The 20,358-nt window shown below is 47.3% G+C and overlaps 1 protein-coding gene across 3 annotated transcripts in view; it reads left to right on the forward strand.

The window, feature by feature from the left end:
* EML3 (EMAP like 3) overlaps positions 1-20,358 on the forward strand; it is a 293,640-nt gene that overhangs the window by 122,531 nt on the left and 150,751 nt on the right. For all 3 annotated transcript variants that reach the window (XM_069207042.1, XM_069207043.1, XM_069207044.1), the window contains 4 exons: positions 13,771-13,802; positions 14,349-14,384; positions 14,931-15,054; positions 19,949-20,098. In XM_069207042.1, coding sequence (XP_069063143.1) covers positions 13,771-13,802; positions 14,349-14,384; positions 14,931-15,054; positions 19,949-20,098 — 342 coding nt within the window. The remainder of the gene's footprint in view (positions 1-13,770; positions 13,803-14,348; positions 14,385-14,930; positions 15,055-19,948; positions 20,099-20,358) is intronic.

A 20,358-nucleotide genomic window follows, 5' to 3' on the forward strand; every position in this document is an offset into this window, starting at 1 on the left:
GTGACCGACGGAATATGCGGGAGCACTGTTGGTATCAGCGATGTGGATACTAGAAAAGGATAGGAGTGGTGGGGTCTTGGTAAGTTACAAATACCCCCCTCTGGATAATATGACTAGTTTAATATGTCTCACAGGGGTGGTATGATTAAAAAAGAGTGTCAGGAGGGTGTGTATATTATGTACCTGTCCTCCTTACTGGTCTACATGTTTTGAAGTTTACCCCTAAACTCCTCTTCAGGACCAAAGTGATCTCCCTGGTATCACTCCTCGTGCGCCTACCACTAGTGGAAGTACTCTTACTATTTACTGTGGTAAGGTGACATATATCAATTACATTAAATACTACCCATCAGTATCAATGTTCTGCTGGGGAAATCTGTGGAAGAAAAGAGAAGATAAATGCATCTCTCAGGGGTGTGGTGCCGTTGTCACCAACACCCAGCCAAAATGCACCTGTATTTCATACATAAAAACGAATACAAAACGTACTACATATAAGAAACACTACAAAACACTTAAAACACATAAGGCAGCTCTAGGAAAACACACATGGTGCATGTGTGACCTACTTTCAGTGTTTATGCTAATTGCATCATAGGTCCTGCGGGAGCGGTGTGTGCTTATAGTCACACTCTGTAAAATATACACAAATAAAAATGCGGTGAAGGTCAAGCCCAAAGAGCGCGTTCTGACCACTGCAGGTGGTCTAGGGCATACAAAGCACTTACTTCCTCAAAGCGACACTCCCGCCAAAAACCTACTCCTCACCTCACCGTGGCCCAAGTAACACCACGATCCCCATAGGGATCAAGTATTTGTAATGGAGAACTGCTCACGCGTCCAGACTTGTTGGCGTGCGAGAAGACTAGATCGATGACCTTCCAAGATGGAGGTCGTCGGTGGCCCAATGTAGGATTACGAGGATCCTGAATTGGGGATGCCCCTCTAGATGCCTGTATGGATGTGGCATCACTCAAGTAGAAAAGCAACACACCAAGAAGTGACACAGGGAGTGTGGAGGGGTAGCGGGGGACTGAGGGAAGAGGGGGAAGGGGAAAAGGGGGAAAAAATTGGAGAAGGGTGTACGGGAGGCGATATAAGGGAAAAGAAAAGATTAAAGGAAAATTTTAAATTATGAAGAGAAAGGAATGAAAAAATAATAATAATAAAAAATTTAAAAAATATAATAATAAAAAATAATAATATATATTAAAAAGGGGGAAAAATGGGGAGGAGGAAAAAGGAGGGGGAAGGGAGCTACAGAGAGAGTGAGGAAGAGGGAGGGGGTCTGATGGAAAGGAAAAAACAAAATTGAAAGAAAAATCAAAATTACAGGAAAACTCAAAATTACAGTTACATACAATCCATCATGCAGGCATGAAAAGCAGAGTCCATCTACCTAAGAAACAAGTCACCTGCAGGTCGCACACAAACCTTAACAGCAGTGGCTCGACCATCCTGCGCTAACCAATTAGATGCTTCCGGCAGAGGACCATAAAGGTGAATGAAAACAGTACATAAAGAATATGTCAATCTTGGATGAACCAACCTGTACCTGCCCCCACTAGCCCAATGTTGTAAGTGACTTTACAAGGCAGGTGAAGTCATAGAGTGTCAAAGAGGAAACATCCATAGATGCTGGAGCAGAGAAAACTAATAGCTAATACTCATAGCAGTATCATTACCAGGCTCAACACTACCCAAAAAATGTGACAGTTGGCTGGACCTGGGACTGGACCTTGTCTCACAACCATCACTACACTGCTAGAAGAGTTCAGACAAAAACGGGGGCGAAAGGGACTCTGTTTTCAGAAGACTATCAGATCTCGGGAAACAGGTATAGGGCCAGATGTAGCAACATTTAGAATTGCGACCCGCAAATTGTGAGTCAGAGCAACTCGCAATTTGCGAGTCGCAATTCTGAATGTTGGATGGTGTCCCTGACACCATCTTCGATTCGAAAGGGGGTCGCAAATGCCCACCTCATAAATAATCATGAGGTATGTCGCAATTTGCAACCCCCTTGCGAATGGCGGCCCTCACAGGGATGGTGGCCTGCTGTGGACAGCAGACCACCATGTCTGTGACTGCTTTTTAATAAAGCATTTTTTTTTTTTTTTTGTAATGCAGCTGCTCTGAAAATTTTTTTGCAGTGCCACCCATTTCAAAAGGGTGCAAAATGCAATTGGTTTGCGACCGCGTTCGCGGTCACAAACCAATCCTGCATTGCACTGCGACTCGCAGTTAGGAAGGGAACACCCCTTCCTAACTGCGACTCGCAAACCCGTTTTGCAATTCGGTAACCCATGTTACCGAATCGCAAAATGAGGTTTGTGCATTGCGATGTGCATTTTGCACGTCGCAAACAGCGAAATTCGCTGTTTGCGATGTGCAAAATGCTTGCTACATCTGGCCCATAGATCCAAATTTCCCTAGCGCTATCTTACACCAACAAAACAAAATTACAATAATACTTAATCCAGTATTTGTATAATCAATTTCACAGGAAGTAGGGCCCAGATGAACCAACAAATCTGATTGAATAAGGTTGTGAAACACATGTTGGCCTGTTGAGGTCTGTCAATACTTCTTATCCATTGGAGCTCAGAATGAATGAAGAAAATAATTAAATAATCAAGAAACATCTTTAACCTCTTCTGTGCCTTGGACGAGATGATCTCGTCCAAGGCTACAGTTCCCCTGTGCCTTGGACGAGATCATCTCGTCCATGGCACAGGGGAACTTGGGGGCGCGCTAGCGCGCCCCCCGTGCACCCCCCTCCCCCCCCCAAGTCGGGGATGGAAGGGGAAGACCTTCCCCTTCCACCCCCGACCCCCCCCCCCCACCCCCCCTGTGACGTCAGCGCGCGCGCGCGCGCTGATGTGTCACAGGGGCCTCCCTCGTCGCGCTGGAAGCTCTGCTTCCAGCGCGATTGAAAAAGAAATGCAAAAGCATTTCTTTTTCAATCACTTGGGAGGCCCGGAGGGGCTTCAAAGGGAAGGAAAAGTATTTCCTTCCCTTTGAAGTCCCTCCGAGGGTTTCAAAAGCCGGATTGCTTGCAATCCGGTTTTTGAAACCCCACTAGACACCAGGGATTTTTTTTTTTTTGGTAGAAATTGACAAAAGGGAGCGACCCCTTGGGCAAGGGTCGCTCCCAGGGGGGGCATTTTTTTGAAAAGGCCTTTTCTGCCCCCCCTGGGGGCAGATCGGCCTTATTAGGCCGATCTGCCCCCAGGGGGGGCAGAAACCTCTAGGCACCAGGGACCTCTTTTTTTTTTTTTTTTTTTTTTTTTTTCATTTTTTTTTTATTGAGGTGGGGAGCGACCCCTTAGGCAAGGGTCGTTCCCCTTGGGGGAAAATTATATTTTGGCCATTTCTGCCCCCCTTGGGGGCAGATTGGCCTATTTTGATGAGGCCAATCTGCCCCCAAGGGGGGTAGAAACCACTAGACACCAGGGATTTTTTTTTTTTTTTATGGTTATTGACAAAAGGGAGCGACCCCTTGGGCAAGGGTCGCTCCCAGGGGGGCATATTTTCGGGAAGGCCTTTTCTGCCCCCCCTGGGGGCAGATCGGCCTACTATTAGGCCGATCTGCCCCTAGGGGGGGCAGAAACCTCTAGGCACCAGGGACCATTTTTTTTTTTTTTTTCATTTTTTTTTTTTTGGTGGGGAGTGACCCATTAGGCAAGGGTCGCTCCCCTTGGGGGAAAATTATATTTTGCCCATTTCTGCCCCCCTTGGGGGCAGATTGGCCTATTTTGATGAGGCCAATCTGCCCCCAAGGGGGGGTAGAAACCACTAGACACCAGGGAGTTTTTTCTTTGCGTGAATTTCACGCAAAGGGAGCGACCACTTAGGCAAGGGTCGCTCCCTGGGGGGGGAGGGGAATTTATTTTAGGCCATTTCTGCCCCCCCTGGGGGCAGATCGGCCTATTATTAGGCCGATCTGCCCCCAGGGGGGGAAGAAACCTCTAGGCGCCAGGGCAAATTTTTTTTTTGTGTTTTTTTTTTTGGTTCTTTTTTTTTTTTTAGAGATGGGGAGCGACCCATCAGGCAAGGGTCGCACCCCTGGGGGGGCAAATTATATTTAGACCATTTCTGCCCCCCTGGGGGCAGATTGGCCAATTTTAGGTCAATCTGCCCCCAAGGGGGCAGAAACCACTAGGCACCGGGGATTTGTTTTTTGGCGCCAATCTCACGCAGGGGGAGCGACCCCGTAGGCAAGGGTCGCTCCCGGGGGGGGTGGGGGTTGGGGGTTGGGGGGGCAAATTTATTTTAGGCCATTTCTGCCCCCCCGGGGGACAGATCGGCCTATTATTAGGCCGAACTGCCCGGGGGGGGGGGGGCAGAACACTCTAGGCACCAGGGCAATTTTTTTTTTGTGTTTTTTTTTTTTTTTGTTGTTTCTTTTTTTAGAGATGGGGAGCGACCCATCAGGCAAGGGTCGCTCCCCTGGGGGGGCAAATTGTATTTAGACCATTTCTGCCCCCCTGGGGGCAGATTGGCCAATTTTAGGTCAATCTGCCCCCAAGGGGGCAGAAACCACTAGGCACCGGGGATTTGTTTTTTGGCGCCAATGTCACGCAGGGGGAGCGACCCTGTAGGCAAGGGTCGCTCCCGGGGGGGGGGGTGGGGGTTGGGGGGGCAAATTTATTTTAGGCCATTTCTGCCCCCCCGGGGGACAGATCGGCCTATTATTAGGCCGAACTGCCCCCGGGGGGGGGGGGGGCAGAACACTCTAGGCACCAGGGCAATTTTTTTTTTGCTTTTTTTTTTTTTGTTGTTTCTTTTTTTAGAGATGGGGAGCGACCCATCAGGCAAGGGTCGCTCCCCTGGGGGGGCAAATTGTATTTAGACCATTTCTGCCCCCCTGGGGGCAGATTGGCCAATTGTAGGTCAATCTGCCCCCAAGGGGGCAGAAACCACTAGGCACCGGGGATTTGTTTTTTGGCGCCAATGTCACGCAGGGGCAGTGACCCCGTAGGCAAGGGTCGCTCCCGGGGGGGGGATGGGGGTTGGGGGGGCAAATTTATTTTAGGCCATTTCTGCCCCCCCGGGGGACAGATCGGCCTATTATTAGGCCGAACTGCCCCCGGGGGGGGGGGGGGCGAACACTCTAGGCACCAGGGCAATTTTTTTTTTGTGTTTTTTTTTTTTTGTTGTTTCTTTTTTTAGAGATGGGGAGCGACCCATCAGGCAAGGGTCGCTCCCCTGGGGGGGCAAATTGTATTTAGACCATTTCTGCCCCCCTGGGGGCAGATTGGCCAATTTTAGGTCAATCTGCCCCCAAGGGGGCAGAAACCACTAGGCACCGGGGATTTGTTTTTTGGCGCCAATGTCACGCAGGGGGAGCGACCCTGTAGGCAAGGGTCGCTCCCGGGGGGGGGGGGGGGCAAATTTATTTTAGGCCATTTCTGCCCCCCCGGGGGACAGATCGGCCTATTATTAGGCCGAACTGCCCCCGGGGGGGGGGGGGGGGGCAGAACACTCTAGGCACCAGGGCAATTTTTTTTTTGTGTTTTTTTTTTTTTTGTTGTTTCTTTTTTTAGAGATGGGGAGCGACCCATCAGGCAAGGGTCGCTCCCCTGGGGGGGCAAATTGTATTTAGACCATTTCTGCCCCCCTGGGGGCAGATTGGCCAATTTTAGGTCAATCTGCCCCCAAGGGGGCAGAAACCACTAGGCACCGGGGATTTGTTTTTTGGCGCCAATGTCACGCAGGGGGAGCGACCCCGTAGGCAAGGGTCGCTCCCGGGGGGGGGGATGGGGGTTGGGGGGGCAAATTTATTTTAGGACATTTCTGCCCCCCCGGGGGACAGATCGGCCTATTATTAGGCCGAACTGCCCCCGGGGGGGGGGGGGGGGGCAGAACACTCTAGGCACCAGGGCAAATTTTTTTTTTGTGTTTTTTTTTTTTTGTTGTTTCTTTTTTTAGAGATGGGGAGCGACCCATCAGGCAAGGGTCGCTCCCCTGGGGGGGCAAATTGTATTTAGACCATTTCTGCCCCCCTGGGGGCAGATTTGTCAATTTTAGGTCAATCTGCCCCCAAGGGGACAGAAACCACTAGGCACCGGGGATTTGTTTTTTGGCGCCAATGTCACGCAGGGGGAGCGACCCCGTAGGCAAGGGTCGCTCCCGACGGGGGAGGGTGGGGGTTGGGGGGGCAAATTTATTTTAGGGCATTTCTGCCCCCCCCCCCCCCCCCCCCCCTGGGGCCGGCTGAGCTACAGGCCAAACACCACAGGTAGGCACCTTGCAAAAAACACCTCTGTTTTCTGTGAAAAATATGTTGTGTCCACGTTGTGTTTTGGGCCATTTCCTTTTGTGGGCGCTAGGCCTACCCACAGAAGTGATGTACCATTTTTATCGAGAGACTTAGGGGAACGCTGGGTGGAAGGAAATTTGTGGCTCCTCTCAGATTCCAGAACTTTCTGTCACCGAAATGAGAGGAAAAAGTGTTTTTTGGGCCAAATTTTGATGTTTGCAAAGGATTCTGGGTAACATAACCTGGTCAGAGCCCCGCAAGTCACCCCATCTTGGATTCCCCTGGGTTTCTAGTTTTCAAAAATGCACTGGTTTGCTAGGTTTCCTCAGGTGTCGGCTGAGCTACAGGCCAAAATCCACAGGTAGGCACTGCTTTTTATAAAAAAATGTGATGTGTCCACGTTGTGTTTTGGGCCCTTTCCTTTCGTGGGCGCTAGTCCTACCCACACAAGTGAGGTATCATTTTTATCGGGAGACTTGGGGGAACGCTGGGTAGAAGGAAATTTGTGGCTCCTCTCAGATTCCAGAACTTTCTGCCACAGAAATGTGAGTAACATGTGTATTTTTAGCCAAATTTTGAGGTTTGCAAAGGATTCTGGGTAACAGAACCTGGTCCGAGCCCCGCAAGTCACCCCTCCTTGGATTCCCCTAGGTCTCTAGTTTTCAGAAATGCACAGGTTTGGTAGGTTTCCCTAGGTGCCGGCTGAGCTAGAGGCCAAAATCTACAGGTAGGCACTTCGCAAAAAACACCTCTGTTTTTTTCCAAAATTTAGGATGTGTCCACGTTGCGCTTTGGGGTGTTTCCTGTCGCCGGCGCTAGGCCTACCCACGCAAGTGAGGTATCATTTTTATCGGGAGACGTGGGGGAACGCTGGGTGGAAGGAAATTTGTGGCTCCTCTCAGATTCCAGAACTTTCTGCCACAGAAATGTGAGGAACATGTGTTTTTTTAGCCAAATTTTGAGGTTTGCAAAGGATTCTGGGTAACAGAACCTGGTCCGAGCCACACAAGTCACCCCTCCTTGGATTCCCCTAGGTCTCTAGTTTTCAGAAATGCACAGGTTTGGTAGGTTTCCCTAGGTGCCGGCTGAGCTAGAGGCCAAAATCTACAGGTAGTCACTTTGCTAAAAACAGCTCTGTTTTCTGTGATATGTCCACGTTGTGTTTTGGGGCATATCCTGTCGCGGGCGCTAGGCCTACCCACACAAGTGAGGTATCATTTTTATCGGGAGACGTGGGGGAACGCTGGGTGGAAGGAAATTTGTGGCTCCTCTCAGATTCCAGAACTTTCTGCCACAGAAATGTGAGGAACATGTGTTTTTTTAGCCAAATTTTGAGGTTTGCAAAGGATTCTGGGTAACAGAACCTGGTCCGAGCCCCGCAAGTCACCCCTCCTTGGATTCCCCTAGGTCTCTAGTTTTCAGAAATGCACAGGTTTGGTAGGTTTCCCTAGGTGGCGGCTGAGCTAGAGGCCAAAATCTACAGGTAGTCACTTTGCTAAAAACAGCTCTGTTTTCTGTGATATGTCCACGTTGTGTTTTGGGGCATATCCTGTCGCGGGCGCTAGGCCTACCCACACAAGTGAGGTATCATTTTTATCGGGAGACGTGGGGGAACGCTGGGTGGAAGGAAATTTGTGGCTCCTCTCAGATTCCAGAACTTTCTGCCACAGAAATGTGAGGAACATGTGTTTTTTTAGCCAAATTTTGAGATTTGCAAAGGATTCTGGGTAACAGAACCTGGTCCGAGCCCCGCAAGTCACCCCTCCTTGGATTCCCCTAGGTCTCTAGTTTTCAGAAATGCACAGGTTTGGTAGGTTTCCCTAGGTGGCGGCTGAGCTAGAGGCCAAAATCTACAGTTAGTCACTTTGCTAAAAACAGCTCTGTTTTCTGTGATATGTCCACGTTGTGTTTTGGGGCATATCCTGTCGCGGGCGCTAGGCCTACCCACACAAGTGAGGTATCATTTTTATCGGGAGACGTGGGGGAACCCTGGGTGGAAGGAAATTTGTGGCTCCTCTCAGATTCCAGAACTTTCTGCCACAGAAATGTGAGGAACATGTGTTTTTTTAGCCAAATTTTGAGGTTTGCAAAGGATTCTGGGTAACAGAACCTGGTCCGAGCCCCGCAAGTCACCCCTCCTTGGATTCCCCTAGGTCTCTAGTTTTCAGAAATGCACAGGTTTGGTAGGTTTCCCTAGGTGGCGGCTGAGCTAGAGGCCAAAATCTACAGGTAGTCACTTTGCTAAAAACAGCTCTGTTTTCTGTGATATGTCCACGTTGTGTTTTGGGGCATATCCTGTCGCGGGCGCTAGGCCTACCCACACAAGTGAGGTATCATTTTTATCGGGAGACGTGGGGGAACGCTGGGTGGAAGGAAATTTGTGGCTCCTCTCAGATTCCAGAACTTTCTGCCACAGAAATGTGAGGAACATGTGTTTTTTTAGCCAAATTTTGAGATTTGCAAAGGATTCTGGGTAACAGAACCTGGTCCGAGCCCCGCAAGTCACCCCTCCTTGGATTCCCCTAGGTCTCTAGTTTTCAGAAATGCACAGGTTTGGTAGGTTTCCCTAGGTGGCGGCTGAGCTAGAGGCCAAAATCTACAGTTAGTCACTTTGCTAAAAACAGCTCTGTTTTCTGTGATATGTCCACGTTGTGTTTTGGGGCATATCCTGTCGCGGGCGCTAGGCCTACCCACACAAGTGAGGTATCATTTTTATCGGGAGACGTGGGGGAACCCTGGGTGGAAGGAAATTTGTGGCTCCTCTCAGATTCCAGAACTTTCTGCCACAGAAATGTGAGGAACATGTGTTTTTTTAGCCAAATTTTGAGGTTTGCAAAGGATTCTGGGTAACAGAACCTGGTCCGAGCCCCGCAAGTCACCCCTCCTTGGATTCCCCTAGGTCTCTAGTTTTCAGAAATGCACAGGTTTGGTAGGTTCCCCTAGGTGGCGGCTGAGCTAGAGGCCAAAATCTACAGGTAGTCACTTTGCTAAAAACAGCTCTGTTTTCTGTGATATGTCCACGTTGTGTTTTGGGGCATATCCTGTCGCGGGCGCTTTGGCCTACCCACACAAGTGAGGTATCATTTTTATCGGGAGACGTGGGGGAACGCTGGGTGGAAGGAAATTTGTGGCTCCTCTCAGATTCCAGAACTTTCTGCCACAGAAATGTGAGGAACATGTGTTTTTTTAGCCAAATTTTGAGGTTTGCAAAGGATTCTGGGTAACAGAACCTGGTCCGAGCCCCACAAGTCACCCCTCCTTGGATTCCCCTAGGTCTCTAGTTTTCAGAAATGCACAGGTTTGGTAGGTTTCCCTAGGTGGCGGCTGAGCTAGAGGCCAAAATCTACAGGTAGTCACTTTGCTAAAAACAGCTCTGTTTTCTGTGATATGTCCACGTTGTGTTTTGGGGCATATCCTGTCGCGGGCGCTAGGCCTACCCACACAAGTGAGGTATCATTTTTATCGGGAGACGTGGGGGAACGCTGGGTGGAAGGAAATTTGTGGCTCCTCTCAGATTCCAGAACTTTCTGCCACAGAAATGTGAGGAACATGTGTTTTTTTAGCCAAATTTTGAGGTTTGCAATGGATTCTGGGTAACAGAACCTGGTCCGAGCCACACAAGTCACCCCTCCTTGGATTCCCCTAGGTCTCTAGTTTTCAGAAATGCACAGGTTTGGTAGGTTTCCCTAGGTGACGGGTGAGCTAGAGGCCAAAATCTACAGGTAGTCACTTTGCTAAAAACAGCTCTGTTTTCTGTGATGTGTCCACGTTGTGTTTTGGGGCATATCCTGTTGCGGGTGCTAGGCCTACCCACACAAGTGAGGTATCATTTTTATCGGGAGACGTGGGGGAACGCTGGGTGGAAGGAAATTTGTGGCTCCTCTCAGATTCCAGAACTTTCTGCCACAGAAATGTGAGGAACATGTGTTTTTTTAGCCAAATTTTGAGGTTTGCAAAGGATTCTGGGTAACAGAACCTGGTCCGAGCCACACAAGTCACCCCTCCTTGGATTCCCCTAGGTCTCTAGTTTTCAGAAATGCACAGGTTTGGTAGGTTTCCCTAGGTGGCGGCTGAGCTAGAGGCCAAAATCCACAGGTAGTCACTTTGCTAAAAACAGCTCTGTTTTCTGTGATGTGTCCACGTTGTGTTTTGGGGCATATCCTGTCGCGGGTGCTAGGCCTACCCACACAAGTGAGGTACCATTTTTATCGGGAGACTTGGGGGAACATAGATTAGCAAAACAAGTACTATTGCCCCTTGTCTTTCTCTACATTTTTTCCTTCCAAATATAGGAGTGTGTGTAAAAAAGACATCTATTTGAGAAATTCCCTGTAATTCACGTGCTACTATGGTCACCCCGGAATTCAGAGATGTGCAAATAACCACTGCTCCTCAACACCTTATCTTGGGCCCTTTTTGGAAATGCAAAGGTTTTCTTGATAGCAATTTTTTACTCCTTATATTTCAGCAAATGAATTGCTGTATACCCGGTATAGAATGAAAACGCACTGCAGGGTGCAGCTCATTTATTGGCTCTGGGTTCCTCGGGTTCTTGATGAACCTACAAACCCTATATATCCCCGCAACCAGAGGAGTCCAGCAGACGTAACGGTATATTGCTTTCGATAATCTGACATTGCAGGGAAAAGTTACAGAGTAAAACGTAGAGAAAAATTGATGGTTTTTTCACCTCAATTTCAATATTTTTCTTTTTCAGCTGTTATTTTCTGTAGGAAACCCTTGTAGGATCTACACAAATGACCCCTTGCTGAATTCAGAATTTTGTCTACTTTTCAGAAATGTTTAGGTTTCTGGGATCCAGCATTGGTTTCATGACCATTCCTGTCACTGACTGGAAGGAGACTGAAAGCACAAAAAATTGCACAAATGGGGTATGCCCCAGTAAAATGCCAAAATTGTGTTGAAAAATTGGGTTTTCGGATTCAAGTCTGCCTGTTCCTGAAAGCTGGGAAGCTGCTGAGTTTAGCACCGCAGACCCTTTGTTGATGCCATTTTCAGGGGAAAAACCACAAGCCTTCTTCTGCAGCCCCTTTTTCCAATTTTTTTGAAAAAAACGAAATTTTCACTGTATTTTGGCCAATTTCTTGGCCTCCTTCAGGGGAACCCACAAAGTCTGGGTACCTTTAGAATCCCTAGGATGTTGGAAAAAAAGGACGCAAATTTGGCTTGGTTAGCTTATGTGGACAAAAAGTTATGAGGGCCTAAGCGCGAACTGCCCCAAATAGGCAAAAAAGGGCCTGGCACAGGAGGGGGAAAAGGCCTGGCAGCGAAGGGGTTAAACAGTCTGATTGAATTACTCTCCCCTTGTAATTGACATGAATTAAGAAGACCTTGTCCTTTATTGGCAGCTAAAAGTGCTCCATGCCTTTGGTGGCTAGGGAATGTCAGGCCTCGAGGAAACCAGGAAGTCAGTCCCCTTGTCTAGGCCTATCCTGATAAACAGAGACAGCAGATTGGATTCTGAATGCAAACACAAAAACTGCAGAGGCAAAACGTCTCCAGATCACATTCCAAACAAAGCAGATATGTAAACCAAAGCAAACAAGAAAGGAAATTTAACTAGTTACAGAACAATACACCGCTTACATCAGAGAAAGAAACAGTGTTTTGATAAAAGGTCAGGCAGTAATGTTCTTTGTCACAGTGGAGGAGCTAAACATTTGTGTCAAGTTTAAAGGACTAGCATGGGAGCTCTAAGCCAGACATGGCTGTCCCTCATACATTGAAAAGATGCTGTGGTAACTGGGGTTTCTTGCCCGTCTATTTGTGTTTGACATGTGTTGGTGGTAGGTGCATTGTGTGTGCATTTTCACAAAAACATTGGTGAACGGTGCCGTCCACTCAGTATACAAGATGGGGATTTCCTGCAAGCAACCATTTTTCAGGGTGAACACAGCTACCTGGCTACCCATATTCTGGACAGTAGTGTGAGGTGGTGAACTTGTCGTAAGGACCCTTGTATCACAAGACAGCTGGATTAGGGGTGGCAGTACCTCTGATTGTAGGTGACTGAGTCTCTCCTACACCAGTTAGCAGCTGTCTGCCCAATCTTTCCAACTCTCTAGCAGCACTGCACCAAAACCCAAATAGTAAAGGTGATTTCTGGCAGCCTAGTGCATGGACTCTGAAATCCTCTCAGGGAAAACTGTGGTGGAACAAGTCTTACCCTTTTCTCTTACACACACACAGACAAGAAAGAGGATGCAGAACGGTTTTCAGTACATTTTTAGGAAAGACTGCGCTCTATGACAAGAAACAAAATCAGGATGGTGGAAATAAGCGATGTGAATACGAACAATCCCAACATCTTGCGATAAATATGAATACACACATTTCTCCCTAAAGCCTATTGTCCACTCTAAAGGGAGCAAGGCCAAGCCATGTCCATGAGAAGCGCCCCAACCCCCCTTACCTCAGAACAAGGTCGGCCTCCAGTCTTAGAATCAGGCGGTGTAGAGACATAAAGTCTGAGATCTGCTGCAAAATGATGTGCAGGATGGATGGAATATCCTAGGTAGAACCCCATCTAATGAACTTGGTCTCACTGAGTGTTTTTATAAGGCCTATGTGATTGTCCGTGCAGACATCCTGATGTAGGTGTGGACCTAAGTGTTATATTGTGTGTGAAAACTTGGATCAGCAATATCATATCAAAATGCTTGACAAGTTTACATACTGTTCTTGTCTAACGTGAAGCAAAGGGACATGTTGACAATCCAATAAGTACATTACTGATAATGACAGGTTCTCGGAATGGCAACTGATTATAAATTAAAAACATTTCTTGTAAAATGCAAGTACTGCTAAAATGAATAAAAATGATTACTAAAACATAGCATGTTTATGTAGATAAAAGGACACAGGCCTGCAAGCCGAAGCTAAGCTACACTCTCATACCCAAGCAACTGAAATGGATCCACGACAGACTGTGTTGAGTGCAGCAAATGGGGCCTAGCAGAATAAATGCACCATCCCCATGTTGGTCAGTCTTTGTTCTGAGCTCATCCACAGAGGAGACTTGAATAGAATCAGCTTCTTTGCATGTGGGGCCCGTGTGTCTCTCAGCAGGTGTTAAGCTACCAAGTGATGCCATTGTGGTTGTCACTAAGTGCTGAGGTCATGTGTAAGCTTGCACTCTTTTTCGGAAGACGATGAGATACCAGTTGTGGGCCTTTTGACTGGCACGATGTGTTAAGGTATAAGATGTGCCCCAGTGGCACTTGGTAGGTGTTGTGCTCTTGGGTAATACCCATATGTTGAGGTACTGGGTAGGCCTCAGATGTTCTCTGCAAGTGCTGGGGTACAAGGCGTATCTTCACTGTCTCAACAGACACTGAGATCTCAGGTTTAGCCCACCTGATGCTCAGCAGTTGAGCCCCTGTGGCAATGTAAGCTGCAAGGGTTACAAATAAGCGGTATGCGACACAGGTGGCTTATGGTTTATGTGTCTACATTTTCCAACCTTCTTTGTTTTTCCCTTGCAGTCGAGCAAAAGACGTGGTTGCCATGAGTGCAGGTAAAACCTTTTTCCATACAAAACCTGGATAACATGGGAGTATGGGTCTTTGTGATTGGGTTGAGAGGGTGGTAGACTGAAAACTAAGCAAGATGTCCCTAAGCCTCGATGGGAGAAATCAGAGAAGCAGCAGACATCTCTTGTAGGATACTTGGAAGAAACACAGCTCCTAAGAAGGCCTGTCTTTGACTGCATCACAACTGTAGGATTCTCTTGCATTGTCTTTTTTAGTTTTTTAGTATATTCCTGTATGCACACCCCATTTGTGGGACCTCCTTGTGCTGAATCCTTGGGGTGAGGACTAGTTGCACAATCACACTATGTCGGGGTTCCCTGGCACAGTCTGCATGCATAGGTAGTGCTTGTACAATGTCTTGTAGGACTGCCTTCCTGCATAAGTTGTCCTTTTGTATGGGGCCTCATGCACTTGGAACCCCTGCTCAGGCAGATATGTCTTTTTGCATTAAGAGGAGTTTGATGCTGCCCTTGCTTCTTTTTTTCACCTTCAGATGATCCATTGACCCATTTCCTGTCCATTTATTTCAGGTTCTTCTGGATCCAGGCGTGGAAACTACAACCTAGGTTTGTTTATATTGCATGGGGCTGTGAGGTTTGTTTGAAACTGCATTTTTTAAGCGACTAAGAGAGGAAAGAACATACATTCATCCATTGTCAGGGCCAAGGCTGGAGAGGAGATCGTGTAGGGCCTGCTTTCAAAACAGAACAGCAGCATGAATGTCGGAGAAAATCACAATCTGACCTTGGATTTTATGTTTATCCTGACCTGTATTTTAAAAAGTCTGTTTTTATCCCGGCCTCCTTTACTTTAGGCTTCTCAAAATGGCATCTACTTTAGTAGTGTACTAAACAACTGTAAGATAGCCATTGCTGGCAAGTCCCATATATGCTTTTGGGATTGCTAAGAATCAAACTATGATGAGTAAACCTTCCTATACATATTGAATGGTTTGTCTCTCAGAAACCCATTTAGGCATGTGAGCAGGTCCCTGTGCCAGCTGCTGTACGGCTTACTTAGCATTTAGAAGGAAGGACCCACCGTGTGTCTGAGCATCATTTGTGTCCTGTGTGAGAGACCATCCCTCACTTCAGCGTCCTTTGCTCCCACAGAGGGGATGTCCATCAAGATGTTTCTGCGCGGCCGTCCCATCACCATGTACATCCCATCTAACATCCAGAACTATGATGACTTAAAGATGGAACTTCCGGCGGAGAAACTGCAGCTGGACTGGGTGTATCCTTCCTGGCGCCCCACATGGCCCTCTCTTCAGAGCTGTTTCTCGGTCTCCTTCATTCTGCACCTCTCTCTTTCTTAGTGTTTGGCTTTTTCTCCTCCTCCTCTCTCTCGCTCTTCTCCCTCTACCCATGTCTCTCTTTCCATCTGTCGCCCTTTCTCTGTTTCACCTTGTTTATGCCCTCCCCTTCTATCCTTAAAACATTCTTTGTTTTCTCTTTTCTTGCTTTCTTCCACTTGTTTCTCTGTCTCACGTTTGCCTTTCCCTCTCTCTCTCTATTTCAACCTGACTCTCAACTCTCTCGCTATCTCCATGTCTGTCTCTAGCTCCCAATAGTAGGAGGTGGAGAGGGCTTGAAGTTAGTCCTTGCCCGTGACTGGATAGCTTTATTGTCTGCGTAAGATGCCCCAGGTTCGTTGGCTTACCTCCCTATTCTTCTCTTTGTCCCTTCACTGGCGCATTTCTTCTTTACCATCTTTTTGACTGGATGAGTTGTATCCTTACTCTGCCAACATCATGACACCAGAGGACTTTTTAGATGTAGCTTTTTGTGCTCCATGCAAGGGTTAGATTATCTTTCTCTCTCCCTGTCCGCCTCTCTCTCTCCCCTACGTTGCTGTACATCGTATCCAAGCTCACCTGTTCGTCCCTCATTGCAGTTGGGTTTTAGCACTCCATATCAGCAGCTTTCCCTCTCTCTGTCTCTCTTCCACCTTTCACTCTCTACCCAAGATGACCCCATAAACTCAGCGCCACAGCTTCCTGCTACTCATCAATTGCTCCCTCCTCCCTCTGTGCTTCATTCTTTTCTTCTTCTTTAATTCTTTGTGTGATCCAACAGCTGCACGCTGCCATAAGGCTGTTGGAGTCCCCACTCGTTGTTGCTACCTGCCCCTCTCTCTTCCTCTTCACTTTATTTGTATGTTTTCAATTATTCCAGAGCGGGCCTAGCAGCAGGACACTGCTACCAGGTCGCTTGCTTCTTTTACGCAGCATTGCACCTACTTACCTTTTTTTATGCACCATTCTAAAATGGCCGTCAACCATCTTTGAACAGTAAAGAAAATGGTTAACTAACAACCTAAAATGGCCATCAGTGCATGCCTGAGATAAACCTACATTTATGCAATGGAAGCTGCCACCAGGGAAGCACTTTCAGGGAATGCAACTTAGACATTTTTTACTGCTTTTTAGAACACTTGCGGAATGTTTAACTTTCCCCAGAATATTGCAGGACTGGAGTTAAAGTAGTAAATAAGCCCCTTGGACTATTTTGTGTTGAGTACTTCCCTAAACATTGTAGGGGTGAAGGTGCAATAGTAAATTTACTTTCTGAGTATCCACAACACCCTCTTCTGCCCTGAGGACACAACTGAAGTCAACAAACTCAAATGAGCTGTGCATCTGTAGGCATCGGCGGCCATGTTGGAACACTGTTAAACTGTTTCTAAATCGCTGTCTAAACGAGATCTATTGGCTTTGCTAATGCTCATTCTTCCCCTACATTCTGGTAATTTTTCTCTTTCTGTCCTTCTCTCTTTATTTGTTTTTTTTCTTTCCCTCTGTCGCATGGAGTTGCCTGAAAGAAACCCATATGCAGCTGGCAGCGTTATCTGCAGGGCGACTAGAGGGGACAGCATCTTCGTGTTGCTCCCCTGCTTGCTTCGATGGGCAGTGTTTCCCAAGAGGGTTACCGTGGATACAATGGGCTCCCTCTGTTTATTGCCTCAGAGCATCGGGTGTGGGTGGGGTGAGGCCATAGTGTCTTATGAGGGGTACTCAGGTAGGGTAGGGCCTCTTTGGTAGTCAGCTTTTTCAGAATATACGTCAGGTGTTCGATAAACTCTCTACTGCTACTTGGATCACCCGTAAGCTAACTACATCTGTGTTATTCAAAAAACATGCAACACAGCTTCACCCACAATGGAGTTTTTGGTATCATTTCCTGTGCCATTTGCATGGTATTGTAATATTACCTCTGTCCTCGTATCCACAAAGGGCATGCGGTAGTAATGGTATGTGCCCAAAGCAGAGTTCTTCTTCTTTGATAGTGGCATCACAGAAGAGTCTGCCTATCTCGCAGCAAGACTGCGTTTGTGAAACAAGACCTTGTCTCAGTTGTTAAATGCACCCAAACTGTCCCTTCCGCCTTCCTCTGATGAGCAGCCATGAGCCCGTAGACTGAAACTGAAGGAATCCTACACCACCAAGTGTCTTTACAGCGGCTGATCAGCCGCTCAGATACAAGCGTGGCGTGTTGAGGGTTGATGAAGTGTACAGGGGCTCGCTGGTTGCTTCAGATGCTGAGGCGTTGATAACCCAGCACGCGGCAGGGATGCTCTGCTGTCTACCTGGAGGGATTCTGTAGAGAGCAGCTGAACACATCACACCCTTCCGGATCAGGAAGGGAGGACGCCCAAGCGTGGAACCAGCTCCCTCTTGAGCGCCGTGCTTTGAGCTCTGATCTGCTTTTCAGAAAGAATCTTAAAACCTGATATTTCTCTTCGGCCTGGATGTCATTATTTCAGTATGGTTTCTGTTTAGCGCCAGGACACTCTCATGAGTAGCTGTGTGCTCTACAAATCTGCTCAATCATTCATTCAATCGGTTAACATATCTCTCACCCTTGTTCCCGTCATTACACACTAAAGAGCTGAAAACTAAGACAGGATCAGTGCATCAGTCTAGACACTCACACAGAACACGGGCCTCACTGCAAAACATCACCCTTCCAACTAAGCATGTTGTAGTATCATGCAATCCATCCACTAATGCACTATGATGCTTTGTCATGATATGCAACACTACTCAAATTCACCAACAAACTCATCAATATCCATACGTTCGTCTGTTCGACCAGGTCCTTCAACGCAAGACGCCAAAGCACTGTTACTCTGTAGATGAGGACAAGCATTCATAGGGCACTAAAGTGTGACTGCATGCTTTGTGGAGATTGAGTCAAATCGGCACACGAGAACAAGATAAGTCCACCAGGCTAATCTCACCCACAGTTTCACTCTCCCAACCCTTTCTTCCCTTCCCCAGTGGTGACTGACAGTGGGCTTTTCACAGGAGAAGGAAAAAGGAAACCATTTTAGGAGCAACTTTTCCTCCCTCGCTAGTTATCAGCTTTCTGTACATACAAAAATGTGGGATATCTCATTTGGCTGCAGTAATTTCCAAAGTGAACCTTTGCTTTCAGTCCTTCTTGGTAGTCACTTGTGGACAAACTCAAAGCCCTGCTTAGCAAGTATAGTAGTTTCACTTATATAGCGTTTCGCGTCCCTAACAGGGCTCTGAAGTACTTTGCGAATGGTCAGCAGATTACTCTGTTGTAGTCCTATAGATGGAAAAGTATGTGGTTTATATGGACAGTATGGGAGCGTAGGCGCTGTGCTTGAGTACCAGAGACAGGTTCTTACCTTGTTTTTGTCACTGTGCCTGTGTGAGATCTTTAAGTGAAAATCAGCGAGGGATAGGAAACTCAGGCGTAAGGGACATGGTCATTCAATCATCTCCCTACTATTGATTTCTTAGTCAATGAAAAGTGGTGCAAGTGTCAAGCGGGACCATGTTAGTTGATATAAGGGAAAATCAAGGGGTGGCCAAAGTAACATCCCACGTCCTTTGTACTCAGCTGCCTCATTTCTAATGTTCAGGAGAATGAGTGCAAAACTACAGAAAGTAAGAAAACACTCCTTAAACTAGTTTACTTTCTGTTGCTGGCACTGTTTTAATACCCATGAACTTAGGGGTAGCAACGGCAGTGTCAAGGATACCTAGGCAGGGCCTCTGGAATTATGTGATTCTGCGGCGGCGATGTTTTCCACATAATTATAGATGTTATGTATTTGCCATTTATTCCATCATCTGCTGCATGATTTGCAGATTTTACCCCCAAAAATGGTTTCAAACTCAAACGGATTAAAGGTTTCTGAGAACGCAGTTACACGTGTTTCTACGTAGTGGAAGGCCCACCACAAGAGCTGTCTGGTTACCTTTCAGTTACCTGCTGTGGTATTTTACACGTAAGCTGGTACTAAAGAGGTGAAATGTTCGCTCAGACTGTGTTCACGTGTAAAAATGACTAAATAATGATGTAATACTGCTGAAAAATTTGCCATATGATACCTTCTCGTGTGGCATTATTTAGTCAACATTGCCGCATAAATCAAGAGACTCTGACATAAGAGCGAGTCAGGGTAGCAGCTGCTGCAGCGAATTGACATCCATTGGCTGGACAGATCCAACTGCAGTTAACACCTGGGCCTGGTTTACTGAGCCACATGCGGTCTACTCTGTATCAATCTTCAGGGCAACCAAATACCTCTCAAATTTAGACAACCTTTACTTACATTTTTTGCGCAAGAAAAATTCTTTGCAGGTTCCTGAAAGGTGCGCTGCAATCATCAGAAAGGGAACAAACCTGTTTGTCCTGTTTAACAACAGCTGCTTATACTTCACTGGCCAGGCCTGGCAGGTGCGCTGAAGTTTGGCAAGTTTTGATCAGTTTATTTCCTGCTCGTTTTCAGTCAGCAAAGTAAAGATTCCATGGAAGATACCGACATTTACATTTGTTTTAAAAAAAATTATTGTGATGACAGAAAGGCTATGTTTGGCCAGAAACATTCTCCTCCCCACCTCTGTTGACAGCATGACTGAGCCAAGTCAAGCAGCCTCTGGTTTTAAACTAAACAAGTGGGAAGACTGTCACCGTCTGTAATATTCTGAGAAATCATAATCCTGCCGCATGGCCAACCTGTCCCTTGTTCCTTGTCGCCTGTCTCTTCTTCTCTTGTCTCCCCCTTTTGTTTCTTCCAGTCTAGGGGTCGCGAGCGCCACAACTAAACCCAAGACCTTCTCTCCCTTTCCTTGACAAGAGCTTGTCTTCAGATATGGCTACCGGGGTCGTGACTGCCGTTCCAACCTGTATGTGCTGGCATCGGGCGAGGTGGTCTACTTTATTGCCTGCGTGGTTGTGCTGTACCATGTGCAAGAGAGGACCCAGAGGCACTACCTGAGGCACACCGACTGCGTGCGATGGTAAGACGGTGCGTGACACATGCGGGGTGGGAGCCACAGGAGTCAAAACTTTGGTTGGTGTACTTCAACTCAAGCCCAGTGCTGCTCCACCACATACAGGAAAGGATGTGGTGGTACTACCTGACACACACTGACAGCGGGAAATGTTGGGATGACGGTGTGTAAGGAAATTACGTGGGGGAGGTCATTTAATGGGACAGTTAAGATACCTTGGTGGATGAGCACAAAGGTGGTTTTCAGTAGATATTGGAGCAGTAGTA

The sequence above is a fragment of the Pleurodeles waltl genome, chromosome 9, assembly GCF_031143425.1.
Source record: "Pleurodeles waltl isolate 20211129_DDA chromosome 9, aPleWal1.hap1.20221129, whole genome shotgun sequence".
Lineage (NCBI taxonomy): Eukaryota > Metazoa > Chordata > Amphibia > Caudata > Salamandridae > Pleurodeles > Pleurodeles waltl.